Source organism: Camelina sativa, chromosome 12 (assembly GCF_030686135.1).
Source record: "Camelina sativa cultivar CO46 ecotype springtype chromosome 12, ASM3068613v1".
NCBI classification, from domain to species: domain Eukaryota; kingdom Viridiplantae; phylum Streptophyta; class Magnoliopsida; order Brassicales; family Brassicaceae; genus Camelina; species Camelina sativa.
In genome coordinates, this window is record NC_141891.1 from 2,021,541 (window position 1) to 2,047,550 (window position 26,010).

General features: G+C 39.6%; 6 protein-coding genes across 8 annotated transcripts; 2 read left to right on the forward strand and 4 right to left on the reverse strand.

The window, feature by feature from the left end:
• Positions 1–6: 6 nt before the first annotated feature.
• On the reverse strand, positions 7–1,760 carry LOC104729597 (protein FD). The gene is given in 4 exon segments (XM_087477746.1): positions 7–350; positions 571–684; positions 687–766; positions 769–1,760. Coding segments are annotated over 4 exon segments (1,179 nt in total). The 5' UTR covers positions 1,682–1,760; the 3' UTR covers positions 7–278.
• A 4,723-nt stretch (positions 1,761–6,483) lies between these two features.
• On the reverse strand, positions 6,484–10,101 carry LOC104729598 (la-related protein 1C). The gene is made up of 6 exons (XM_087477747.1): positions 9,137–10,101; positions 8,276–8,771; positions 8,083–8,206; positions 7,883–7,973; positions 7,394–7,465; positions 6,484–7,120 (listed from the first exon to the last, which is right to left on the reverse strand). The coding sequence occupies exons 1-6, from the start codon at positions 9,671–9,673 to the stop codon at positions 6,848–6,850; spliced, it is 1,593 nt and encodes a 530-aa protein (XP_087333873.1). The 5' UTR covers positions 9,674–10,101; the 3' UTR covers positions 6,484–6,847.
• Positions 10,102–11,412: 1,311 nt separating this feature from the next.
• Positions 11,413–14,172, reverse strand: LOC104729600 (aspartyl protease family protein 1). 2 transcript variants are annotated; one of them, XR_015573976.1, is made up of 10 exons: positions 13,560–14,148; positions 13,339–13,474; positions 12,985–13,220; positions 12,650–12,881; positions 12,434–12,569; positions 12,273–12,346; positions 12,089–12,188; positions 11,932–11,989; positions 11,776–11,847; positions 11,413–11,696 (listed from the first exon to the last, which is right to left on the reverse strand). XR_015573976.1 is itself a non-coding variant. In XM_010448562.2 (10 exons), the coding sequence occupies exons 1-10, from the start codon at positions 13,868–13,870 to the stop codon at positions 11,473–11,475; spliced, it is 1,572 nt and encodes a 523-aa protein (XP_010446864.1). In that variant the 5' UTR covers positions 13,871–14,172; the 3' UTR covers positions 11,413–11,472. The 2 variants fall into 2 exon arrangements, 1 of the variants encoding a protein (XP_010446864.1); XM_010448562.2 differs by having other exon boundaries at positions 12,657–12,881; positions 13,560–14,172.
• Positions 14,173–14,254: 82 nt separating this feature from the next.
• LOC104729601 (hyperosmolality-gated Ca2+ permeable channel 4.1) lies at positions 14,255–17,236 on the reverse strand. Its single transcript, XM_010448563.3, has one exon. It carries the CDS (start codon positions 16,852–16,854, stop codon positions 14,413–14,415), a length of 2,442 nt encoding a protein of 813 aa, XP_010446865.1. The 5' UTR covers positions 16,855–17,236; the 3' UTR covers positions 14,255–14,412.
• Positions 17,237–20,350: 3,114 nt separating this feature from the next.
• Positions 20,351–24,092, forward strand: LOC147930111 (uncharacterized). Its single transcript, XM_087478694.1, has 3 exons — positions 20,351–20,395; positions 20,515–22,089; positions 22,170–24,092. The coding sequence occupies exons 1-3, from the start codon at positions 20,351–20,353 to the stop codon at positions 24,090–24,092; spliced, it is 3,543 nt and encodes a 1,180-aa protein (XP_087334820.1).
• Positions 21,538–25,748, forward strand: LOC147930112 (uncharacterized). Of its 2 annotated transcripts, none has more exons than XM_087477750.1 (2): positions 21,538–24,399; positions 24,542–25,748. In XM_087477750.1, exon 2 carries the CDS (start codon positions 24,579–24,581, stop codon positions 25,653–25,655), a length of 1,077 nt encoding a protein of 358 aa, XP_087333876.1. In that variant the 5' UTR covers positions 21,538–24,399; positions 24,542–24,578; the 3' UTR covers positions 25,656–25,748. The 2 variants fall into 2 exon arrangements, with proteins under 2 accessions (XP_087333876.1, XP_087333875.1); XM_087477749.1 differs by having other exon boundaries at positions 21,661–24,399; positions 24,486–25,748.
• The last annotated feature ends 262 nt before the right edge of the window (positions 25,749–26,010 follow it).

Below are 26,010 nucleotides of genomic sequence, written 5' to 3' on the forward strand. Positions count from 1 at the left end.
CAGAAGTGAAAAAATAAACTCAAAAGGGGTTGCATAAAAACGACAGAACATGAAGAGAGGCCCCCAGGACCGATGTTCCTGTGCCTTAGGAAACTGAAAGATCCTTTTCTCTTTCAGGGTTGTTTTTTACATCATCTTTCTTTCCCCTACAATACCTTGGTTCTACAAATTTAGCTTAGTTATACTTCTAGCTAACAAAAAGAAGGTACAAACATTTCCATTTTTTCATTTCTTCATAAGCTCAATCCCCAAAAGAGAAATAAGGACTTGTACATTTCTCAAAATGGAGCTGTGGAAGACCGTTGTAGTGTGTTCTTTTTGGGTTGCTGATTTGCTGCAGCCATTCTTAACTGCACACATACCCACACAGAACTGAAGTATCAGAATCTTATTACTCAAATTGTCATTGGAAAAAACAGCGTGCAAAACAAACATACTGCAAGTAATGCAGAAGCTGTCTCTTGCCTTATAAGTTGGTTTAAGATATGAGTTAAGCTATAAGGATTCGAACTATTGACGAGACTGCTTCCCAAAGATCAAAAGAATAAGAACTTCTCTCGGCTTGTTTACCTGATCTTGTTGTCTCTTGAGTCTTGCATTTTCTGCCTGCAGGTGAGCAACTTCAAGTTCTAACTCGTTTGTATAAGCCTGCAAGTGAGAAACAAAACCCAGAAACCTTTTTTTTAGATCAGAAGCATTTTGATGGCAAAAGTACATTTTTTCTTCCTTTTGATATCCATGAGTAGAAGAAAGTAAGGAGAAGAAGAGAGGCACATTCCTGTTTCCTAGCTCGGGAACGAGCCGCAGATTCTCTGTTCTTGATCATACGCTTATGTCTTCTATTCCCTGTACCTTCATTGGACTCTTGGCCTCTTTTCTTACCAAAACAAGTGGATGTAACCAGAGCCTCGAAAGGGGTGTTGAAGGAAGGAATGTTTGAGAGGTTATGGTGACTATGAAGATTAGAGTTTGGGGTAACAACAAGAGGATCTTGATTATCGAGAAACTCGAAGCCAGCGCCGGAATTCAAGCTCAGAACAGTTGCAGGAGGTGGGAAAGGAGAGCTGCAGAGAGCAGTGACAGTGGTGGAATTTCCATTAGAAGCAGAACCCATGGCCAGGCTTGTGGGTGCTGGTTCCTGGTTCAAAGGTCCGTTGAGGAAATCTTGGAAGATCGAGTTAGGGTTTTGGTTCTGGTGGTTGTGGCTCCTGAAGCGTGGCTCATGGTTGTGTTGTGGATGTTGGCTGTGGCGGTTGATGTGGTGGATGGAAGCAAGGTTGATGTCTTTCCAAACTTCTTCCATGGTGATTAGAGATCTCTTCTGGCCTTGAGAGTCTTGTGAGGGTAAAGGAGATGATGATGAGGTTGATGATGATGATGAAGACGACGGTGATGAGGGTGAAATGGAAGAAGCCTTGTTCTTGTTTGTAGCAGAGACTCTAAGGTTCCTCTGATGCTTTGCTGATGACAACATTGGAAAAGAGAACAGAACTGAACCAAACAACACAGCTTTAGTCTTGGTGTCAATTGTCTTGTAACCTACACGCAGATAGAGAGAGAAAGAAAGAAAGAGGTGAGAGAGAGTAGTGAGTAGAGAGCTCAGAGAGGTTCTTGACTTTCGCCGGTCATTTCTGGAATGATGGGTTGGGTCCAGAGACTCCAGAAGTAGAGACAGAGGCATTCAACTATTCCAAATTTTAAAAATAATTATTTATTACAACAAAGAAGAAAAAATTCCATAAACTATGTAATTAAAGTGTTGATGTCTTCAAGTCGTCTAAAGTATTATAAATATCAAATGTTTGATAATCTTTTTTTCTTGTTTTGTTTAAATTAGTTTTTGAAAAGTGAAGTTAGTGAACTATTTTCAGTTTCATGATCCTTAAATGTAAAGAGTGAGTGGGGGAGAGATGCTTGATAAAAGGCAAGCAGTATAAATTAACTTTGGTTTTTTATCTTAAGGCTTTTTTAATATCACATCCTTTTGGATCATTATCAACTTTCAAATAATGACTTTATTGTTCTTGTTTGGATTTATGCGAAATTTACCAAAATACACTTTGTGTTAAGAGTATTGCAGAAACAAACATTTAAAAATAATATTAGCATACAAAAGCTAAAATTTTAAAAAACCGTTACTACCTAATACCTATTAAACCAAATGAAAAAATCATACTCTATTTCTTACTAGTTTCTGTTTTTTTGGCAGCAAACATTATTTACGTTAGAAGAATATTTATTATGTTTTGTTTATATAAATAGTACTTGCTCTGCTGTTCCTATATAATATTAAACTCTGTACAGGAAAAAAAACTTTAAAATAAGTTTAAACTCTGAAAAGTACTACTCCCTTTGTTCTAATTTAGTTGTCGTTTTAGGATTTAATTTTTATTTCATATTAGTTGTCGTTTTAGATTTTCAATGTAGATGTTTGATGAATATTCCAATCTTATCCCTGCTGCTTTCAAGTTTCAACCAATGAAAAAATTATAAAATATATTAATGAAGGACAAAACATAAAATTTAATAGTTTCCTTAATTTGTGTGCAAAAATCTTAAACGACAGTTAAATTAGAACGGAAGGAGTATTTGATTAGTACTTTATGTCTGTTTAGACATATTTTATGGAACAATTAATGTGAAAGCACATAATTTGACCAATTTTACAACGTTCGATGTCTTCCAACTTTTTCTTAATAGCACTACACAATTTTTCACAATAATACTATTAGATTGTATGTATTATTCGAAGTGCATATAAATTAAAAAATGTATTTAATGGGTTTACTGTTGAGTTGTTCCCCACTTCAAATCATTGGTGTTCATGTCATCCAACGAGATTTGATCACTGTATCAAATAGTCTGGTTTACATGGATAGGGAAATCAATTTTGTGGGTCTGAATATAAACAAACATAACAAGTGGATAGTGTTAAACCAATTTTTATACCAAAATTATTTGGTTTGCTGTGTACATTGTACACACACATTTTATACGACCCTATATTTATTTTTAGATATTTACATTGATTATTAGAAAATATTTGAGACGAATGGTAAACAAATCAACAAGCCGAAGTGGTAGATGATAAGAATTAATAAATCTTTATCATACGTAAGAATATATAAATAAGATATTTTACATAACCCTTCCATCCAGATATCTAGATATTCGAACATATATATATGTCTCCTCCCGTATCAAAAATGGTCAGTCTCCAAGTGCATATCTAGTCACACTTTTCATTTTGTTTTTCTTTCACTGCAAGTTGATTTATACTATATATTATAATGAAATACGATATGTGGTCTTAAGATTCTATTCAACATGGATTAACTATTCATTTTCCGTACACATATATGTAATCATATAATATATTTTTTTTCCTCTGGCGTGAAAGATTTTGAATAGAGAGAAATAAAATAGCCCTCAAGGAAACGTCCCATCTTTGAACATGCAAAGAGTACAACAATAGAGAAGCTATTTGTTGAATTTTAACTCAAAGAAATCGCAAACTCCTTAAATAATAATAATACTCACCTCAAATACTCCTATTTGTTAGAAGATCTTTTCATTTTTGGGTGAATAGTACAAAGAGTTTATTCACATGCATGTTTCAACAAATAAAATATTTCGTTTCTTTTTCAAATCATTTTTTGGAAAACAATAAACTCAAAACGAGAGAAATTGGGGATAGTAGTAGGTGATGAGTGAATCCAAATGTCCATAAGTATATCACAAATTGTGAAGAAGCTGTGAGCTGTTGTGCGTGAGAGAGAGAGAGAGAGTGACATGTCATGTCGCAGGGGATTGGACAGGTGTCAGCACTACATTGTTCTGTCCCAAACTCCATCAAATCTAGTTCTCTGTCTTTTAACATCCTCTTTAGTTTACCTTTAAACAATGCATATAAATGGAAACTTTTTCTATTTTAGCAAGTTATGGCCTTTGCCCCTATAACTTATTGATTCGGACGAGGGACAATAATCACAATACTATGTAACATGTTAACTTAATCTTTTCTTTATCATCAAAACTCGAATTCATGATCTTGTTGTATATCATTAATACAATATTGTTTCTATTACCAATCAATTTTAAAATACATCTTATTAGTTTTGAATTAAAAAAAAAAACTTTTCAAAAGTTTATATAAATAGAGACTCGTTGCCGAAACAGGGTTTATAGACTCGAAATCGATGGACAAGTGATTTGATTTGATTTGATGAAGACTCGTATTTTTTCTTTTTTTCTTTTTTCGCTTACATTCAAAGTATAAATCCAACGAACAATGTGCTTGACCCGTGGGTTCCTGACCGTTGGATTCTTCAATTCTACTGGTCCATACAATAATCATCTACCCGTAGGTTATCTCTAGACCGTACGGACACAAAGTAGTCGTAATAATTTACTACTAAAATAAGCAATAAAGCAAAAAAACTTGGAGTTGAAAGAGCCAAAAGAATGCTAACCGTTGGATGATGAAGATTGGTGAAGATGCGTACTTGACATCTCCAAAATGGTAAGAATAATTGGGACAACCTTTCTATCTTTTGGGTGTGTTTTATGAATTAGGGTTTACTATTTTCTCTATGAAGAATAGTTCTGATTTTTTAATTCACAGAGATCGTGACATTGAACCTATTCTTGGGTTGTTTTCTGTTTAGTTTCCACATTTAGGTGAACATATAGAATATTTCGGAAATGTTTGTGTCTGTTTAATTACAAATAGTTATGACTAAATTAAGCAGAGCCTAGAATGATAACTAGGTCGTCTTAGGCTTCAGCTATAACGCGAGGGGGTGAGAAAAGTCATTTTCTCATTTATTACAAAAAAACAGAGGGACTAATTTAGAGCTAATATATTTACTTATTCGTACGTAAAGTATCAGTAATCAAAAAACCTTTATTAGAAAAAGTTCCCCACTAGCTAGTCTAAGGGCATCTTTAAAGAGACAACTATTTTTGGTGTTTTTAAAGTAAATATATTATGAAAATAATGTAAGATCAGTAGTTAAGATCTTTTGTTAAAAAGTTAGTTATCGGGAAAACATGTTTAAGATCATAAAATTTAATAATATAATATTTTTAAATATATTACAGTTTTAAAAACTTATAAAAGAACATTTAAATTTGAAACTTATAAAACTTTTACTAAAATTCAAAATACAATACTAAATTTTTATGAAACAACAAAAACATTAAAAATATATTAAAAAAAAATAAACAAACATATTACTTAATTAAAGCACACAAACATTTTATTTAATTAATACATATTTTAATATCCAAATTTATTTCATATATTCTCAATCAAATTCTCTTTTAATTTGTGAAAAATTGTTTGCAAAAAATTGTATTCATTCACAGCTTGCCACATCAGCTTAGAACTGGATCAAGATCAATTCTACATCAAAAACTGATCTTGGTGTTCTTATGACACTATTCATTATATTTATAATTTTAATAAGCTATAAAGATGACCTAAATGTGAAACACTGGTGTATGCGGAAAACGAATAATTTCGATATGAATTGGCACACACATGTGAAAAGTGAAGGGTAAATTTCACCGTCAATACCCTATATAACTTTTGAATAATACACATGCATTAACCTTTTTTGTACCCATGAACTTTGTTTTAGTAGGGTTAGTGTAAATAATCTTGCAACCTTTTGAAATCGATGTATAACAACTAAAACATATAGGGCTTCTGTCATTGGCAGAGATAACAATAAGAAAAATCAAAATTAGCATAAAACGTATGGACGAATCACGAATGGTATAGGTTTTGTAAATAAATAGTACATCTAATGTATATAGTGAAAACGTGATGTCTAGTGCCATGTTATTTCATCAACTAAAACATAATCAAAATCCATGCTATTTAAAAACATACACACGAAGAACCCAATAAAAAGATCTACGATCATATTTACATGCCATATGCTCTCGCTTTTGCAAAAAAAAATAAAGAAAAAGGAAAAAAATATGACTGGAAAATACATAAACAGGTATTTAAAGTTATTACTTTTTAATTAAATAGCGACTCTCCGAAAAAAATATATATTGTCCCATTCGAAATCATACCAAACACAAACGGTACTAATTGCCAGCAGAGCGTTAAGCACGTGTTTGGTCATGTTTACATCAAAGCGGTAGTAACACAACAAAGATGACCCCGTTTTGTTTTGGTACATGTTTTATGTGTGTCACTTGTTTCCTCTTAACAGTGTTAGGTATAATAAAACTCAATTAATGGATTTGCTATTGCTTCACTTTAGCAATCTCTACTTTTTTTTTGCTCACACCGACGCAATTGCAAAGGAATAAAGAGATTTACTGAGTCTTCCTCTCAAGTAAAGTTTCTTGTTCACTAGTCTCTCTCTCTCTCTCAAGTAAAACTTTCTCCTTTCTTAGGTTGTTCTTAAAGAGGCCCATCTCAACAATCAAAATCCAAAAAAGGAATAAAAGACAGAAACAGGGGTGAAGAGAGTATTAGAAAGCAAAACCACCATAACGATGGCTACAAGGACCGATAGTATGTGTAGCAAAAGTAGCATAAGCATAAAAAAAAAGAAGTTATTAGCATCCAAAAACAACCAAAACCAAAAGATTAAAAAATAAAAACCACAAATATGCCAAAGTTTCCTGCTAGCTAGAAGAATCACAAATGTTTGATCCTTTTTTTTTTTTCAAATGGGTCTTTCTTCTCTTTATGCTTTTATGCCTTACTTTTTTTTCCTTTTTTTTTTGGATTCCCCATCATTATTGTTTTCTTTCCTGATTTTCGGCAGGACAAAATAATATATTCATGTCCATCACTCACCAACAGCTCTGTGATGGTTCAACGGTTTGCACCATCTGAGTCGTTGTGGTTGCTCACTGGTACAGCACCAGAAGACTGTTGCTGAACATCTGAAAGAGCTTCCCTAGGTTGCTGCAACTGACTGCTTGAACCACCAATGGGATCCGCTGAGCTCTGACCAAGAGCCAAGTTTCCAAGTCTGCTTGCTACTGCATCTGCCCTATCAACAGCTTGGGGGCTCGACACTGCAGGGGTCCTCATGTTTTGAAGCACCCATTGATTCCATTGATGGCGCTTCCTTATTAAGTCACCCTAAGAGGAAGAAAAAAGCAGGTGCAATCAATTAAAAAGCAAAAGTCATTCAAGCACAGCGCAAAATATCGATGCCATGAAATTGATGAGAAGAGCTGATAACAGGCTGATTATTTTTTCAGACTCCACAGCTTTGATAATGTTTAAATAATATTATCCAATCCCTAATAGAAAGGTTTAAGATATCAATCACATACTACCATACTACTAGCAAGCAAAGCCAATGCAATTCAATAATTAAAACACACTTAAGGAAACATAAACAAGACACACCTGCACTTCAACAACAGGTGAATTTTGTAGAGCCTCCACTATTTGCTGGATGCTATCTGTAAGTTCTGCAACCTGATGAAGAAGGAGAAAAGAAAAACAACACCTAGATAAAATTCACAGGGAATAATAAAAGAACTCTAGAAACGGCACCAAAGCAACAAAATGTTATACTAACTAGGATAACGAGAAGAAAAAAGAAATGCAAAGTAAATTGGGGTAGAGGCTAATGAGAGGAACAGAAGTATTCACAACTGAATAACACATGCCACCTGATAACATATATCACCCATCTTAAAAACAGATTCAATTTGCTATATTGTACATGCATTCGGCATCTTTATATAAATGGTCACAAAAAGAATCGTAAATTCTATTGGATTGTGAGTCTTACTCATTGATCACTAAGGTATACTGTTTATATAACATATACAAACGGAGAGAAGTGAATGAGGCCAGCTTGAAAGATAACACATCTAGAAAACATTTTACCTTTTTGAAACCAGCAATCACACGTAGCGGAACAAAACCGTCTTCATCCATGAACCCGCGAAGGTATAAGTCAGTAATCAAATTCTCTTCACTGTAACAAAAGAAACATTTGCATCTATATTAGTAATTCCCTTAAGAAAACAGATCAGCAGGATTTCATCATTGACAAGAATAAGGGAAATTCAATACAAAGAGACTACCTAAAATAATACTGTATTTGGTTCTGTAGTTTTATGTGTAATGGAGGATCTTGAACATGGTAGAAGACCGGATGTTGAAGAGGTGTCATAAAAGGCATACGGGGATAATACGACGATGCCATTTCTGAAATGAAGAAGACACATTAGCAAATCATAACTGAAAACTAAAGACGTGATCTTCAATGTGTCTCACCAGGAGAGAAGGGCACAGGGCTGGCAAAAGGCTGAATAGGCTGAGCTGCCATAAACTGAGGAGGAATAGACTGAACAGGTGGTGGTGCATGTCTTACAAATGCTGGCCTTTGTGATTGTGCATTTCCTTCTCTCCCATTAAAGCTTCTGTGATAAGCCCAATTCTGATTGCCGTGCTCCTGATTACGCCTGCCACCATGACTTTGGTGATGATTACCATTTTGGTTCCTGAAGGAGTCTCGTTGTGGGAGGTTGTCAGCACCACCATGGGTTTGTGATGCAAATCCATTTCTCTGGTTTTGGCCTCTAGGAGAAGGGTTGTGCGAAGGCAATTCGGCAAATGAACCCTGTGCTGATGGTTGAGAAACAGTACCATTAGCGGAACCAGAAGCGCCATTCCGTTTAAATGATCTCTGGCGCGAATGATTTGGAGTTGGATTAGGGTTTGCACGGGCAGCTTGCTTTGGTGCAGCAGGAACAGAAGCATTTGCAATTCCCTAAATCAAAGAAAAAGAAGCATCTTTATAAGAGTACTGAAAGTAGGATAACAAATGCATACATCAAAATAAGCATCAATGCTAAAGAGCTCAGTATGCATCACAATTATCTGCCTTTATTGTAGTTAGCAAACAAACATGCAGATATCGAAGTTTATGTTCATACATTGCAGTAAACACAATCCAAACATAAGCAAGCCGCTTGACCTAAAGATATCTTACAACAAATGGCAAAGCTACAAAGGCTTCTTAACAACCACACAACCAACAGTTACAGTCAATCGAAAACAGATAGATCATAATATGCAAAAGCTCAAAGCTTTTCATCAACCAGCCACAATAAGGTGATGAAAATGGTATCAAACCTGAGAAACGGGGGCAGATGATGAAGACGGTGAAGAAGAAGGAACATCACCGAGACTTTTTAACGAATCAGACGAAGACTTGTTGGAAGGAGGAGCTTTGGTAGTACTAGTAGTCTCAGAAAGAGCAGGCCAAGAAGAAGCTCCCATGACAGGTCCAACCTCAGAAGAAGACCCATTAGACGGCCTTTTCCAAACTGGCTTCTTTCCCGCATTACCCTGACCAACAACAGCAGATTCCTCCGATGATTTATCATCGACCGTCAAAACAGAATCAGGCGGCGGAGAAGAAACGGAAACGGAAGCAACCGGCTCGATCGGAGCCTTGGATTGAGGAGAGGAAGGAGCAGCTACGACGGCGGCGGCGGCGATCGGGTCTGATACGCCACTGACGATATGAGTCCAAGGAGAAGAAACTTGCCGAGAAGGACGGCGAGCCGATTGTGAAACAGCAGAAGCGTTGTTAGGGATGCCGTGATTCTCGCTCATACGACGAGGAGACATAGAAGAAGAAGAGTTATTGGAAGTGGCGGAAGCCATGAGAGAGGAGGAGGACAAAAATAAAAATTAGGGTTTGTTAGAGATGAGTCGATTAGCTTCTTTCTGATCGATACAGTATCTTCTAAATTAAACGATTAATCCCCAAAATTTAAAATTAAAATAAAAAAGTTAGGAAAAATCTGAAGAAACCTCTCTGCGATTTGAGAAAAAAAAACTAGGGTTAGGGTTTGAGTAAATGCAAAAACAAAAAGGTATCAGTCTGATTTTTTCCAAAAAAATAAAATTCCCCAAGAAGGAGAAGACGATGGAGCAGTGTAGTCTCCTCTTCTCTTCTCTCTCTCTCTTTCTTCCCTTTATTTTTTTTTTAATATGTATGTTTATTTTTTCATTAATTCTTTTTTTTCTACGACTACCGCGGAAAGATGAAGTTACGAGATTATCCTTCAGTAAAACAGAAGAAAAAACACACTTTTGTTTTTGTTTGGGTTGAACTTTAATCTGATTGGCTAGAATCCCTTTCCCAGGATTGTTGACGTAAAAGTTTTAATATCGATTATTTTATTTTATTTTCAGTTTAATTAGGATAAATTTTGTAATTAAAAAAACACCTTATAAATAATAATTCATATAAATATTGAAAAAATAGAATTAAATCAGTAAGTTTTTAGTAAGAGAATCTCACATTTATTATGTATTAGTCAATATCAATTAATTACTTATTTAATACATGAAGATTATTTCTTAAAGTTACCAATTAATTATTACTTTAATACTAACTCACACACTTAACATTTATTTTGCTTTGATTATCAATTTAAACCTCTTTCTTAATTTAATTGCAATATAATAAAGTAGGGATGTAATTGTGTTCTCTTCGATAAAGAGGTTTTACACTGGAAAAAAGGGAATAGACCCGTGCAAGATCATATTAGTATAATCGAATTGTTAGCATAATATGTTTTTAAGATACTAATTCGTTGCGGAAGACTCGCCATTCATTCAAATAATTTATATTAGTTTAGAATGTATATGTTGTCATCTTGATATAGAATATATATATAGTTGTTGACAAAATAAAAGAGGTCAATGGTTACAGAAAATCAAGTATTCTAATTTCATAATACGAATCTTTTTAACAAATCTGTAATGTAAAGTGGTCATGGACTCATCTTTGTGTAGCTATGTTTACATCTTGCGTATACAACCACCGGAATATTTATATCATTTGACAATGATAATAAACTCGATCGTCAAAGTAGTACACATCTTTTATATACCTATCAGAACACGAAATCGTTTCAATCAGAATAGAGACAGTAATTAATGTGCATGTATGTAACCAATTCTTTCTCTTTTTGTTCCATACATTCCAAGTATGGACAGAGCAAATTGACAAGAGAATATTGAGTAAACTAGCACATGAGTGAGAGAATAGTCATATAACAGTAGGTATAGTGCTTTCTCTAATCATACGAGGTTCATAAATGGGTATATATAAGCGAATAATACAAAATCATCTCAAACTAATCAATCAATATGATCAAAAGTGAAAGAAGATCATATTTTGCCGGTCGTGTCAAGCGTTGGCCACTTGCCATATGTGGAACCCATTTTCCTTTTTATTTCCTTTTGAATATTCAGCGTTCTACTCTATAACAAAATCGCCTTTTTTCGGTTTATCTCGGTTTATTTCGGTTTACCTACCTCCATTACAGAAGAGAAAAAAGAGGACAAGAAATTGGCCACGGAATATATGAGCCGAGTGTAAAGAGAATATGTTTTCCTGAAGAAGCCGATTTCTATATAGTCTCATATGATACAGGAGTGGACTTACAAATCTACAACAGTGGAAGTAATATGAACATAAATCTGAAAAAATACCATAGCTTTACTGAAATAAATCTTTGGTTTGATGAAGAGCTACTTTTGGAGATGGTTTGGTTTGTTTTGTGTAGCTCTGAGGAATTATTATGAGTCTTTATTCCGGCTGCCATTGCCGGAGCTACCGCCTCTGTTTTGTTTGTTCCGGCAAGAGTTGTGTTTGTCTCTTCCACGTCATAGCCTGCGTTAACAGAGATATTCATACTTCATATAAGTCAGAGAATAACAAAGGAGTTAACGAATGTAAGAGGGAAACTTACAGTCAAACTTTTTCCAAGCTAAGACGAGTTTCTCTCTGTCGAATACTACACGATACCCGGTCATGTAGTTCTCTGTTTCATTAAAAGTAAACAATGTGAGGTCACAACTTAACGGATGGATCTTCAATGATCGATACTAGGAGAAACTGATCTTACGTCCAATTATGTTGAGTTCAAAGCTTTTAACAATGGCCAGGCAATATACAAGTTCACCCTGAGAAAACACACAGATACTGAAAGTATCAGCACACAGAACCGAAGACAAGGAACGATAGGGAAAAAAGTAGAGAGAGAGAGAGAGAGAGAGTATGACCTCGGTAGAGATGACGATTATAGGATCATTGATGGTGAAGTGACTGTTTCCTTTCATTGTTAAGCTTAAACTCGGTATCAAACTGGCATTCGCCTCATTGCTAATCACACCATTTACAAGAAAATCGTTTATATTTTAGGGGCAGTAAACACTCGAGTGTGGATGGATGGATACAAGCTCATACCTCATGTCATAACAATACTCGAATGGAATCCTTGAATCTGGTGAATGGCGCTTATCGTGGGCTTGAGAATGGAACTGAAGAAGACAATTTGAATCATCGAGCTAGCAAAATTGAGCATCACGCGGAACAAACACAACATATGATGGTGTTTAGATGCTTACACTCTCAGAGACTGTCGTATACATCGGATCCACTAAATAAGTAAATGATGTACCGGTGTCAAAGAGCGCTGTAAACTCATCATCTATTAGAGTAGTCCCCACACGCACCCGAGTCACCGTGATGTTGTAGTTTGGGCTGCAATGAATGTCACCACGGTTAAAAGTTGCATTCACAAAGTAACAAAAATCTACAATATAACGCATAAGTGGAATTACCACTTACTGTGAAGGATTCAGATTGAAGGGTGTCTCTTCCTGATCAGAACTACCCTTGTCCCCAAAACTGATCCTTCCAACTCCATCATGTCCAAAACACATGGAGAAAGAATCAGCAACCAGACCTTCCCTCGCCAAAACACTTGGAACCGATATCTTTTCCATGCCAAGACCAAATAAACCATTTGGTGCGGCAATGTCAAGAAAAGAACCACTTTGAACCTGCCCACACCTGCACACGTATTTTCACATATTCAGGAACTTACTAAATTGAACTGAAACACAAAAGAACCCAAGTGAAGCAGCTGTGATGAAAGATGCTGACTGCTACTAACCCGAATGTGACATATGCCTCAACACGCTCAGGATTCTTATCCTCGGTTGTTAAGTGCATAACATCTTCCATAAGAATACCAGATGTCGAAGTCTGAGCAGAGACATAAGACACCATATAAGGGCAAGTGCTGAACGTTCCAAGGCATTGATTACGCTGTGCACATAGACTGTTGTTGCAGGTGACCTTCTTGTTTGTAGTCGAAACTTTAGGATTGTAAATGCTCAGTTCAAATTCCTAAACACAGGAAACAGAATCAAGGACTCGATCATGGAAACTTTTATAACTCAGTAGCTAAGATCAATCAGTAAAACTCAACAACTGTAATAATTGCTAAAAAGTGTTAAAAACATACAGAAGCGTAAGTGGCTCCTTCGGTTGGTGCGCATTTGCCGCAATCACAAGGGACCCAAAAGAGATCGCTTCCTGTATCAAGCGCCACCATGAATCTCATTCCCGGAGTACCCAACTTCACCGTCGTGTAATGCAAACTAGTAATATCAAAATTGAATCAATCAGACTTATCATATCCTCAAGCAGAGAAGTTTTAATTTCGCGAGCAAAAATGCAACTTACAATCCAAGAGAGCTGATACGAGAAGTGGAATTGCCATCGGAGAAAGTAAGTGACGACTCAGATTCCGACTCCGAGAGTCGACGCCGCCCACGGATAAGCCAATCACGGAGGACGAGAGCGTTGAAGTATTCGAAGCTTCCTTTAGGAGGGAAATTAGCAGACCTTCCAGTTGAATCTGACCATTGTTTGACTTCGTCAGAGAATCTATGATGCATCTCGAAGGTGAAGATACGACCATCGCAGCTCCCGAAGCTCAGTAACATCAAAATCGGGATCAAGAAGAGAGTACTCTTGAAGAAACAGCACGACATTGGAGAAACGATTTCCGAAACTCGATAGATTTTTTTTATCCTACTTTCCCGGAGATTTTTCTCGGGAAAACAAAGAGAAAACGAGAAATCATGACCAGAGAAACCCCAAGAATATTAGTAGATCTTGGAATTTGTGAGAACCAAAATTAGGGTTTTTCTGGGGGAACGATGAAGTTGAGTGAGTTCGAGAGAGAGATCTATCTCTATTGTAAATTGTAATGTTCGTTCGTTCTTCTTCTTCGTCGTTAGGTGAGTGTAACAGTCTGTGTAACAAAAGCGAACTATTGCGATATACTCATTCCAATGAACACTGGGTCCCACCTTCCAATTTTATAATATTCTCCACCGACCCGTAATTTCTGTTTCTTCTGACTTCTCACCCCCGACTTTAATAAATTTTTATTAGTAAATAAAGGGATCAAACTGATAAATCCCGCGAACAAAAAAAAATAATGATGCACAAAAAAGATGGGATATACACACAAGGAAGGATATACAAAAATAAAACTTTTTAAGTTGGTCCTGAATTTAGTGTTGTAGAATCATCTGTTGTTGTTGTAAGTGTCCCAATCGAAGTTTGGGTGAGAGTATGCTTCGTAATCTACAGGTCCGTCCACGATGTTATCCAACGTTTGAATACTCCGGAGGAGAGCTGGGTGGTAACGGTCTGTATCCGAAGGTAAAAGCTTGTACATCACGAGCACCCCAAGTGTGAATATGGCTTGAAGCTTTGTGGAATCTCCTTTTACTGAGAAGAAGAGCAGCATTGAGACGAGGTACAGGTCCACACAGAACCGCATGATGCACAAAACCGTGTCCATTAGCTTTCCTTCATTTCCTGCTGGGAAGCCACGCACTCTGTATACGTAGAGGAAGTTGTATTTGTCGACAATGTATCTGTAACCAAAGTAAACTGCGCCTACAGGGACCACGAGTGGAGCGAAGGAAGAGTATATCATTGTTAAGGCAAATATGGTGAGATTGAAGGCGTAGTATTGTGCAAAGTCGAATTTTTGTTTAGGGATTGGTGAGGTCCGGCTGATTGGGTAGTCAGATAGGTCTTGGCTCATCGGTTCGATGTCACCGAATCTTGGAGACTCAAACATGTTTTCAGGGAGAAGTGGTGTCTCAAGATTGCTGCTTGGCTCTTGATTTTCCAAAGCGTACTCTTCGTTTTGCTCAGGAACAAGCTGAAGCATGTCGTTCTTCCTGAACTTTTGGATTTTTTTCTTGATCCACGGGATTGGTGCAAGTAGATCGAAGGAGATTCCTAAGAACGTGCTTGTGATGAGGAAAGCTAGAGCAGAAACACACGACCTTGATAAGAAGGAAGGGCTCATGTATTCTTCAATCCTCTTGCAATCCTCACCGTCTAAATAGCAACGACTCATTTTCAAGAGCGCGCTTTCCAGCGACGATTCAACAAGAGCCTTGAGAACAATAAGGTTCACAAGGAAGAAGCAAACCATCTTCAAGAGAGCTGCTCTTTGTTCCCCAGAAACTGTTAGGTGCCTCTCAAACTTAGAAAGATACGAAAGAGCAGATGGGATCACAATGTACATGCTAACAAATATGAAGACGTTGGGCATGAATTGAAAAATCAAAGATCCAATCCATCCAGAAGTTTGCACCCAAGCGAGCCAAGACTGAGCACTATCCAATGCTTCAGCATTGAAGATTCGGCCAGCACTTACCAAGGCACTGATCAAGGCCAACGGGGAGCTGAAAAACACAAGAATCAACAGTAGAATCGTATTAACAATCACTCTTCGAACGATAAGAGCAACTTTTGTCAATCCCAAATGATTCCAATAAATATCAGTAGCCAAGGGTGCTCTGTCCACTTTCCACTGGTTTCTCTGTAACCGAAGCTCAGTGACAGAGAAGAACTTTCCAGTACGCCTTGATCTCTCGTTTCGAAAATCCTGAACAGCCTTATTAGCTGTGTACACATCTTTAAACATCACGAAAGCAACCCCAGCACCTTGTGCTCGTCCTTCTTTATAAGCTGCTAACTGAGACTCCAGATCAGCTCTCAACTCTTGCAACTTCCTTAGTTTTTCATCATCTGTAAAACCAAACCTCTCTGTGATCTGAGACCACAAATCCTTCACTTTACTCCACAAAGCAAAAACACAAGACAGTAGTCCGTTATCTCCAGCATTCTCAAACTCATCCGGTAAAAGCCTAGAGTCCATCTTGGCAACTAACCAAGTAATCTCATCTCGAACACGAACCAACTCTGTAGCAAGATCATCCAACGCACACAAATCCATGGGAACAATAATCTTATAAACTTTGCCAGGGTACTTAAGCCTAAAACACTCTTCAAACTCAACTCTATCAGACCCTAAATTCTTAGGCAAACCCTGAACCATTACAGTAAACACAGCCGTGGAATTCGCATTGGGGTCGCTAATATTCCCATTCCCATCTCTAAACCTAGTAAACTTCAACCTAGCTTCAATAGCAGAGATTCCAAAATGCGAGATAACAACAACAACCACAACAAACACAAAATGAACCCAAAGCAAACCCGAACCTTTCTTAATATGAGTAATCATCGTTTTCGAAAGCTCATCACTAAGCAAAGCAGTCCCAGCGTATAGATTCAACGGAAGCATAACGAAAACAGCCAAAACAGCGATAGAGAAAAGAAGCACGAAGCTACCACCTTCGATCAAAAGAAACTGAGCAGCATCAGCACCACAGTGCCTAGCGATCTCGCGACACGTGGCTTTCCAAACGGCGAGGAGTTTAGAGAAAAGAGCAGAAGGACCAGGCATACGACGGTGATCGCTACGGAGCTTAACGAAAAGGAAGATGGAGACGCAGCATAAGAGGCCAATGACGGAGATGTTAAGAAGATACTGAATGTTACCGTACCAAGCATCTGGGATTTCAGGTAAGTCTCCTGAGGATGGAGGAGGAGAGAATGACTCATCTATTGATGAAATCGGCGGCATCGCGGCACTGCGATGCATCCCGAAAAAATCTCCACCAAAATTAAGAAACCCAAAATCTTCAATTTGGGGGCTAGGGTTGGCTAAGTAGATCGAGGAAGAAGATGATTGGGAATGGTAGAAAGTAAATAAAAGAAAGATAAAAATTAAAAAGGATGAGGAAGGTTTGCGATCACGGTTTGGAATCTAATAATCTCCCAGATTCTTCTTCCCCTTTTATGAACAATTCCATAAATAACCGGGACCTTTTTTGGTTTTTTTGAACAAAAAAAATGAATTTAAGATGACGACCAAAAAAAATTGAATTACGATAATAATATTTTGACCCCAAAAGAAAAAACAAAATATTAAAGTTTAAATATATAATTGCTAATGTATTAATATCGATTAGTCATATGCTAACTAATTTAAAGAGTTTTAATTAATAATATATATAAATATAATAACATATTACACTAAAAAAAGAAAAGAAAAAAAAATAAAAAACTCTCTCTCGAGCGATGCTGAAGGCGACGGCGTTTTAGGATTAATTTTGAAGAGATTTGGTGGCGATTTGAGTTGGTCTTTTGGGATTTCTTCGGATCTTCGGGTTCCCTCTGGCGATTTGGGTTGGATTTGTGGGGATTCGATGGTTTAATTTGGGCTGTGGCTCCATGATTTTCTCGATCTCGAGTAATGGGAGCTTGATATGGTCAACGATTTGGGGTTTCTCTGTGTCCGATCCGTGGTGGCTTTTGAAGGAGAAGATTCTATCTCGTTGTTGCCGGGATTTGGATATCTTAGCGAGTTACAAGGAGGATTGTGGATCTTCCGACTATATCTTCTCTCAAATGCGAGAGGGGATTTGCATTAGTTGTCGATCCCCGCTTCCGGGATCTTGGTTAGCTTGTTTGGGATCCGAGATTCTGTTGCCTGGGGCTGTTTTTTTGGTTGATTGGGTTTTAATGGGAAGATCGGATCGGATTTCGTTTGTTGATTCTGGTGTTTTTGTTTGGGGTACTGAGAGTTTGGGCTGTTGCAGTCTGCGGATTATTTGGGATACAGATTGCGATATGGGTTGTCACGGATATGCGAGGAGGGTGTATGGGAATCTAGCCGGATTTGGTCGATCATTGTGTTTAAGGGTTGTGGAGAAGGATCAGTGTATCGTATCAAGTGGGATGGGAATATTAACATTTGATGTCTTGGGGGATTATCTCTTCTCATGGAGGATCTTCCTTCAGTATTTTCAAGATTGGGATTTAATGGTATGCGGATTTGTTCGGTGGGGGTCTCGCTATAAAAGGAACTTGGGATTCTTAGTGTTTCGGCACTGTTTTCTAGTTTCTATTCGTCTCATATTGGTTTTGGTTTTAAGGGGTTCCACAGCTATTTTTCTGAGAGTGTTCTTTTGGGTTGTGATGTCGCAAGTTGGTCTTTTGGGAAAGGGTTTAGCGGGTCAGAAAGAGGGGGAGGTGGTGCCACGGAGAAGAATTAAGATCTCATACTTTGATAATTCAGCTCTCATTGCGGGTTATTCAAAGACTTTGATTGGGAGGTGTTTCAATCCACAAATGCAGGACATAAAATCTTTGTTGATCATGTTGCCTCGTATTTGGCAGGTTGAGGGAAGAGTTGCTGGTGCTGATCTAGGATCAGGCAAATTTCAGTTCGACTTCGACGAGGAGAAGGACATCGTTGAGGTTCTGTCAAAGGAACCGTATCACTTCGATTCATGGATGGTGTCTTTGGTGAGGTGGACACCAGTAGTCGACCCCAATTATCCTTCATCACTCACGTTTTGGGTCAGGATCTCTGATATCCCAATTCAGTTTTGGGCGGAGCCACTCTTTAGGGATATTGGTTCGGATTTGGGGGTGGTGGAAGATGTCGATATTGACAGAGGTAGGGTGCGAGTGACCATTGATGGTCTTAAGCCTCTATGTTTCGAAACAAATATCGAATTTTTCAATGGGGAAGTCACGGTGGTCAAGTTGTTTTATGAGAGGCTGCATGGGTGGTGTAAGAAGTGTAGCAGTATTTGTCACGCTGAGGATGCCTGTCCCCTTGTGAAGGGTAAGGTTTTGGTGTCTAGATCCCTCTCGGAGGAGAAGCATGATGAGGGTCAGCTTATGAGCTACAAAGGGGCGGTTCTGGCAGATGGGAGGAGGAGCTCTTCGAATGGGGGGAATCCTTCTTATGGTGGTGCGTCTAAGGGTCATCATAATGGGTCTCACCATGGGGGTGCTAAGCCTAGACCAGAGGCTCATTCAGGCTCGGCATATCGTCGAAAGGGAGCGTCCAAGGGTTTTTCTGGGTCGGGTTCCACTCAGGTATCTCGGGGAAGGCAGGGTCTCCCTAGGGGTCAGGCTCGGCACCAGGTTGCTCCAGCTTTGCCACCAGTTTTGGAGGAGGCGGCGGTAGGGCAGTCAACACCAAAATCTGCTAAGAAGGCTCTTTTTCAGGATACTACAGTTGAGGAAGGGTCTAACAAGCACATGGGGGTGGGGGAAAGTCCTAGTGAAGAAGGTCAGATCCTTGATGGTTCGTCTGGAGATGCGGACATTACGTTGGTACGGTTAGCATCGGGCATCCCTCCTCTGGATACAGTTGGTGTTCAGGATACTAAGGAACAAGCGGGAGGAGAACAAGAGGGGTTTTTGCTTGGTGATTCTTCTACTGTCATGGCGGTAGCGGCAGGTTTGAGTGCCCCTAATGTTGAGACTCCAACGAGAGAGGCGCTGGTTGAGGATATTTCTGTTCAGGATTTTTCAATTGTGGAGGAGTTTGATTTCGGAGACTTGGGGTTACATGGTTCTGGTGTTGGGGATAAGGATCCTATGGTGGAGGGGGAGTCTGCTGGGGCGTTTTTTAATATGGAAGAAGATGATCTGTTGGCTGAAGATGGGGCTGACAAAGATCCGGTGGAGTCGGATGGTGTAGGAGACGCTGTCGCAGCACCAATTAGCGGAGGTATTCAAGGGGAGAAGGGGAAGAAAGGAAAAGGACATTTGGTTCTTAGGGGGGGTCAGTACGAAGAAGCGGAATGCTAACCTGCTGTTGTCACCAAGGAGACGCCCTCCTCAGACTGTTCCGGCTTTTGGGGAAAGCGAGCATGCTCTTAAGGTCCAGGAAGGGCCTAAAGGGGGTCACGGTGGGCACAAACCACCAAAGCCAATGGTTTTTAAATGAATATCATGAGTTGGAATTGTCAAGGTCTCGGAAATAAGGCTACCATCGGGAATCTCCGGGATCTATGGAATAAGCATAGGCCAGACTTTTTATTTCTAATGGAAACAAAGCAAACTTTTTCTTTTTTGGAACAATTTGTAGGCCATTTTGGCTATAAAAATTTAAAAACTGTGGAACCTATTGGTTGTAGTGGAGGGTTGGCTCTCTTTTATAATAAAGATATTTTTGATGTGTCAATTTTATTTGAGTCAAACCGTTTAATTGATGTTGAGGCCGCCTATAAAGAGCGAATTATTCATCTCACTTTTATTTATGGGGATCCTGTTCCTAAGAATCGGGATTTAGTATGGGAACGTTTATTGAGGATAAGTTCAACTCGGTCAACTCCCTGGTTTATTATTGGGGACCTAAATGAATTAACGGGAAACCATGAGAAAAGAGGGGGAAAGCTTCGTCCTGCTTCTTCTTTTCTTTCTTTTAATGGGATGATTCGGGATTGTGGTTTTTTAGAATTTCCATACCTTGGGAGATTGGTTGTCGTGGAGGGGTTGGCGGGAGAAAAAACCAATCCGTTGTCGTTTGGATAGGGCTTTGGGTAACGAGGACTGGCATGATTTTTTTCCGGATACGGTTACAGAGTATTTGCCACGGATCACTTCGGATCATGCCCCACTAATTGTTAATATAGGTGCCAAGAGAACGCGTGGGAGACGAACTTTTATGTTCGATCATAGGTGGGTTGGCAAGGCGGGTCTGATGGAGTCTATTTCGCAGGGCTGGAATGGGGAACAGCATGAGGGTCCAACATCTTTTGTGGACAAGATTGTGAATTGCCGACGAGCTATATCTCATTGGCGGAAGGAGCAGGTTCCGTTTGGGAGAGACATTATTGAGGATCTCAAACGCCAGTTGGAAGTCGCCCAAGCGGATGATGGGGTTTCCTCGGAGGTTATTACAGATTTAACCATGCGTTTGCGGGACGCATATAATGATGAGGAAATTTATTGGTATCAAAAAAGTCGTAACCGATGGATGCGGGTGGGGGATAAAAATACAAAGTATTTTCAAGCTCAAACAAAGCAGCGTCGGGCTCGTAATAGGATCACTGGTCTCTACGATAAGAATAATGTTTGGTCGACTAAGGATGATGATATTTGTTTGGTGGCGGTCTCGTATTTTGAGGATTTGTTTACTTCTATTAACCCGTCTAATTTTGAGGAAGCCTTAAGCGAAGTGAAAACGGTAATAACGGAGGACGTCAATGTTCGTTTAACAGCTCCCGTAACAGTGGCGGAGGTCCGCAAGGCTTTATTCCTGATGTCTCCGGATAAGGCTCTGGGACCAGATGGAATGACAGCGTTGTTTTTCCAGAAGGCTTGGAAAGTGGTCAAAGAGGATCTTGTGGCTATGGTCAATCGGTTTTTTGTAGAGGGGGTTTTTGATAAAAGTCTGAATAGGACGCATATTTGCTTGATTCCGAAGGTTGCTAAGCCAACTAGGATGGCGGAAATGTGGCCTATTAGCTTGTGTAATGTGGGATATAAGCTTATTTCGAAGATTATGTGTCAACGGTTGAAGGGAGTGTTACCTGAGTTGGTCTCAGAAACACAATCTGCTTTTGTCCCAGGAAGATTGATTTCGGATAATATTCTTATCGCTCAGGAGATGTTTCATGGTTTACGCACAAATCCATCGTGTAAAGGAAAATTTATGGCGATCAAAACGGATATGAGTAAGGCGTATGATAGGGTGGAATGGGGTTTTATTGAGGCTTTGTTACGGAAGACGGGCTTTGGGGAGATTTGGGTTTCTCGGATTATGTTTTGTGTCACTTCTGTAGAATATAAGGTTCTTTTAAATGGTCAACCTAATGGTAGGATTGTTCCGGCAAGGGGATTACGGCAGGGAGACCCTTTGTCTCCTTATCTGTTTATTTTGTGCACGGAGGTCTTAGTTGCAAATATCAAGCGGGCAGAACGGGAAAAACTAATAACAGGGATTAAGGTTGCAAACAAGTGTCCGCCCATCACGCATCTGCTTTTTGCAGATGATAGTCTTTTTTCTGCAAAACGGATAAGGTTCAATGTGAGGTTATTTTGGATATATTAAAACAGTATGAATCTGTATCGGGTCAGTTAATAAATTTTGACAAATCCTCGATTCAGTTTGGTCATAAGGTGGATGTTGCTGTCCGGACAGAGATGCAGGGGGTTTTAGGGATTTCGAATTTGGGTGGGATGGGATCTTATCTCGGGTTGCCGGAGAGTCTCGGAGGGTCTAAGACAAAGGTATTTTCTTTTGTTCGGGACCGCCTTCAGGGACGAACGACGGGTTGGACGGTGAAGCTTTTATCCAAAGGGGGAAAAGAGGTGATGATTAAGTCAGTTGCCACGACGGTCCCTACGTTTGTGATGTCTTGTTTACGAATTCCGAAAACAATCACGTCAAAGCTTACGAGTGCAGTGGCTAATTTTTGGTGGAGTTCTTCAGGGCAGTCTGGGGGGTTGCACTGGTTAGCTTGGGATAAACTCTGCTGCAGTAAGCAGTTGGGGGGCTTGGGTTTCAGGAATGTTGATGCTTTCAACACGGCATTGTTGGCAAAACAATTGTGGAGGCTAATTGAGGCCCCGGATACATTGTTTGCTCGGGTTTTCAAGGGCAGGTATTATCGCAATTCCAATCCTATGGATCTGATACGCTCTTACTCTCCATCTTATGGGTGGAGAAGTATTACTTCCGCTAGATCTTTGGTTAATAAAGGCCTTATTTTACGGGTCGGTTCAGGGGAGTCCATTTCGATATGGACGGATCCTTGGGTACCGGCTCAATCCCCAAGACCAGCGTTCAGTAAGGGTCCACTTAAGGATCCTTCTCTTAAAATCTCTCATTTAATTGATTGTCACACTAATACTTGGCGTATGGATAGGCTTAAGGAGTTTTTTGCCCCGGAAGATGTTGATCTGATAGGGGCTATTCCTTTAGGAAGTCGTCGCCTAGATGACTCCATGGGTTGGCATTTTACTAAATCGGGAAAGTACACTGTTAAATCTGGCTACGAAGTGGATCGTCGTTACTCTCCGCAGCTGACGAGGGTCCCTAGAGTGGGTCCAGAGACAACACCTCTGCTGGCTGCTGTCTGGGATGTCGCCTGTCCACCAAAAATTAAACACTTTATGTGGCAGGTTTTGATAGGCTGTATTTCGGTATCGGCAAATCTCCGACGGCGGGGTATATCCTGCGACCCCGCATGTGTACGGTGTGGGGCTGAAGAGGAAACAATTAATCATGCTATTTTCCGGTGCCCACCGGCTCGGCAGGCATGGGCTTTAGCTCAAGTTCCTGTCGGACCTGGCTCTTTCCCGACGGAGTCTATTTATGCTAATATAGACCATTTCTTAGGTTCCTCAAATCCGGGCTCTCAGGCATCTGTGTTCCCGTGGCTTATGTGGTATATTTGGAAAGCGCGTAATGCACGTGTTTTTGAGAATGTTTTGGAAAATCCATTGGATGTTGTACGGTTGGCGGAGGGGGAGGCAAATAGCTGGATACAGGCCCAGGTGGAAGTGGAAGATGAGGATCAACCACACAATCCACTTGTCCCTTCTTCGAGACAAAGGGGGCTCACCCTTTTTTGTCCTTCCTCTTTTACAGGCTATCGGTGTTTTGTTGACGGTTCTTGGAAAGCGACAAATGCTTTTGCAGGTGCAGGTTGGTTTTGTTCTTCCACTCAACATTCAAGAACGGACATGGGAGCAACCAATTTCCGGCGAAGTTTGTCTCCACTCCATGCTGAAGTAGAAGCTCTCATTTGGGCTATGCGGTGCATGATTGGACATGATTACCGGGACGTGGTGTTTTATACGGATTGTTCTGATTTGGTGAAGATGGTGTCTTCTCCTTCTGAATGGCCGGCTTTCACTCCCTACCTCGACGACATCAAGATGGATCAGGCGGAGTTCTCTTTTTTCTCTCTATCTCTGGTCCCACGTTCTGCCAATATTAAAGCGGATTCCCTGGCACGCCAAGCGCGACTGTCACCGCAGCATGTTTTGTTTGTGAACTCTTTTCCTTCAAATTGGCTCGTTTGAGCTGATTCTTTTGTTGTCAAAAAAAAATATAATAACATATTAATAGTTAGTTTCGCTCTTGTTGTGAGATTTTTGTATACGGAACAGAATCGAATTCATAATTCTCGAGACAAAAGAAATACGTATATTCTTACTATTTAGGATTTAGGAAAGTCCATCAATGGTGGGGCGTGGGGGACAAGGGTTTTGTATTAACAGAAAGGAGGAAGAAGAATGAATATACGTTGCAACCCTAAAGCAAAAACCGCAGTCCATGTCTCTCACTCTGTTTCTCAGTCGGCTCTCGCTTCCGAAGCTTTCTCTCCGGGTAAGCTGCTTCCTCTTTTCTCTTGTCTCGGATGATGTTTTTTCCTCATATGTCTGATTAGTTGTAACAAACTAATGATTCCGCAGAGAAACCTCACGGTTCGGTGCTTCTCTAATTGCGTCTTCGCATTACATCCTTGTAGATCAACTTTGAGAGATGGTGATGTTGGATATCTCAATATGTACAGCTACAACGTTGATATTAGAGGGGCCAACTTTACGTCAAAGAAGGTGCCTATGGAGTTAGTGCAGGAGATGGGAACCATAGGAGCGTCCCATGGCTGGGTTGCAACTTTGAAGAATGGGGTTGTGCGTCTTCAAGATGATTTATACCTAAGTGCTTCAACTTTGAAGAATGGGGTTGCGCGTCCCATAAGTGATTCGGATCTAGACTTTAGGTTTTTGGAAATAGACCCAAGTGCTTTGGATCTGGACCCAAAACGCATTTCGCTGCCTCCTCTTGTAACACTGCCTCATTGCCAATCTCAAATTGTAACCAATGTGGCCATGTCCACCTCGTCTCCCGAGGATGAAGACTACATTGTGGCTATCAAGTTCCTCGGACCTCAACTCAGCTTGTGCAGGCCTGCTCAAAGTAACTGCAAGTGGACCAACATCAGAATCACAGACCCCAGCTTCTTCTCCTCCCGTGTTATGTACTCCAAGAAAGATGAGATGTTCTCGATGCCCGCTTCTGGAGGCAACTACACAGGATCATGGGATCTTGGGAGACACATGGAAAAACCAAAGCTGCAGATGCTGTCGTATCCCGAACATCGGCCCGTGAAGGACATCTACTTGCCGAGTATAAATGATTTCGCCAGGAGCGAAATAGTGAGAAAGTTCGAGTGGAATAAGTTAGATTCGTGCACCAGGTTGGAACACTACTTGGTGGAGTCATCACAAACAGGTGAGACTTTTATGGTGAAATGGTTCACATATAGGGACCCCCATGGGAATGAGAAGGGGCTAGACAATGAAGGAAACGCTGTGAGTTGGGACCATTTCCATGTCTTGAGGCTTGACAAGGAAGGAAACGCTGTCTATACTAAAGACCTTGGAGGTGAGTGCATTTTCCTCTCCAAGGCTGAACCTTTTTGTCTCCCGCCTGCTTGCTTAGATGACCAGCGCCCAAACTGTATTTATCACTTAAACGACGACAGCGTCGGGATCACTTGCATGGACGATGAGGAGTACATGACGGGTGGATCTATAACGTTAGCGCTCCCTTACTGGTTCCCACCAGAACAAGAATAATGTTTAATTTGAGTCTTTTCTTTCTTCAACTCTCAAAACATATTAGTTTTATGTCAGATTGATTGATATCAACCGGCTGATCACTTTTCTGTGTTGTGTCCATTTTTTTTTCATCTTAATTAATGATTTTTTAGAAGCTCCTAATTAAATACTAATTAGCGTGACGAGAGAGAGAGAACTGACGCATCTTCCTTGTGTAGGTCCGGAAAGGTTTTAAAGGTCTTAAGCCACACAGGCTTTTTAAACAACCTGGTTCCTTGGTATGATGAGATAAAGAAGACAACTAATCTTATAACGTTCTCAGTTAAGTGGTGTTGTGGCAAGACGATCGAGTTGGTTTCTTGTCTTTTTGCTG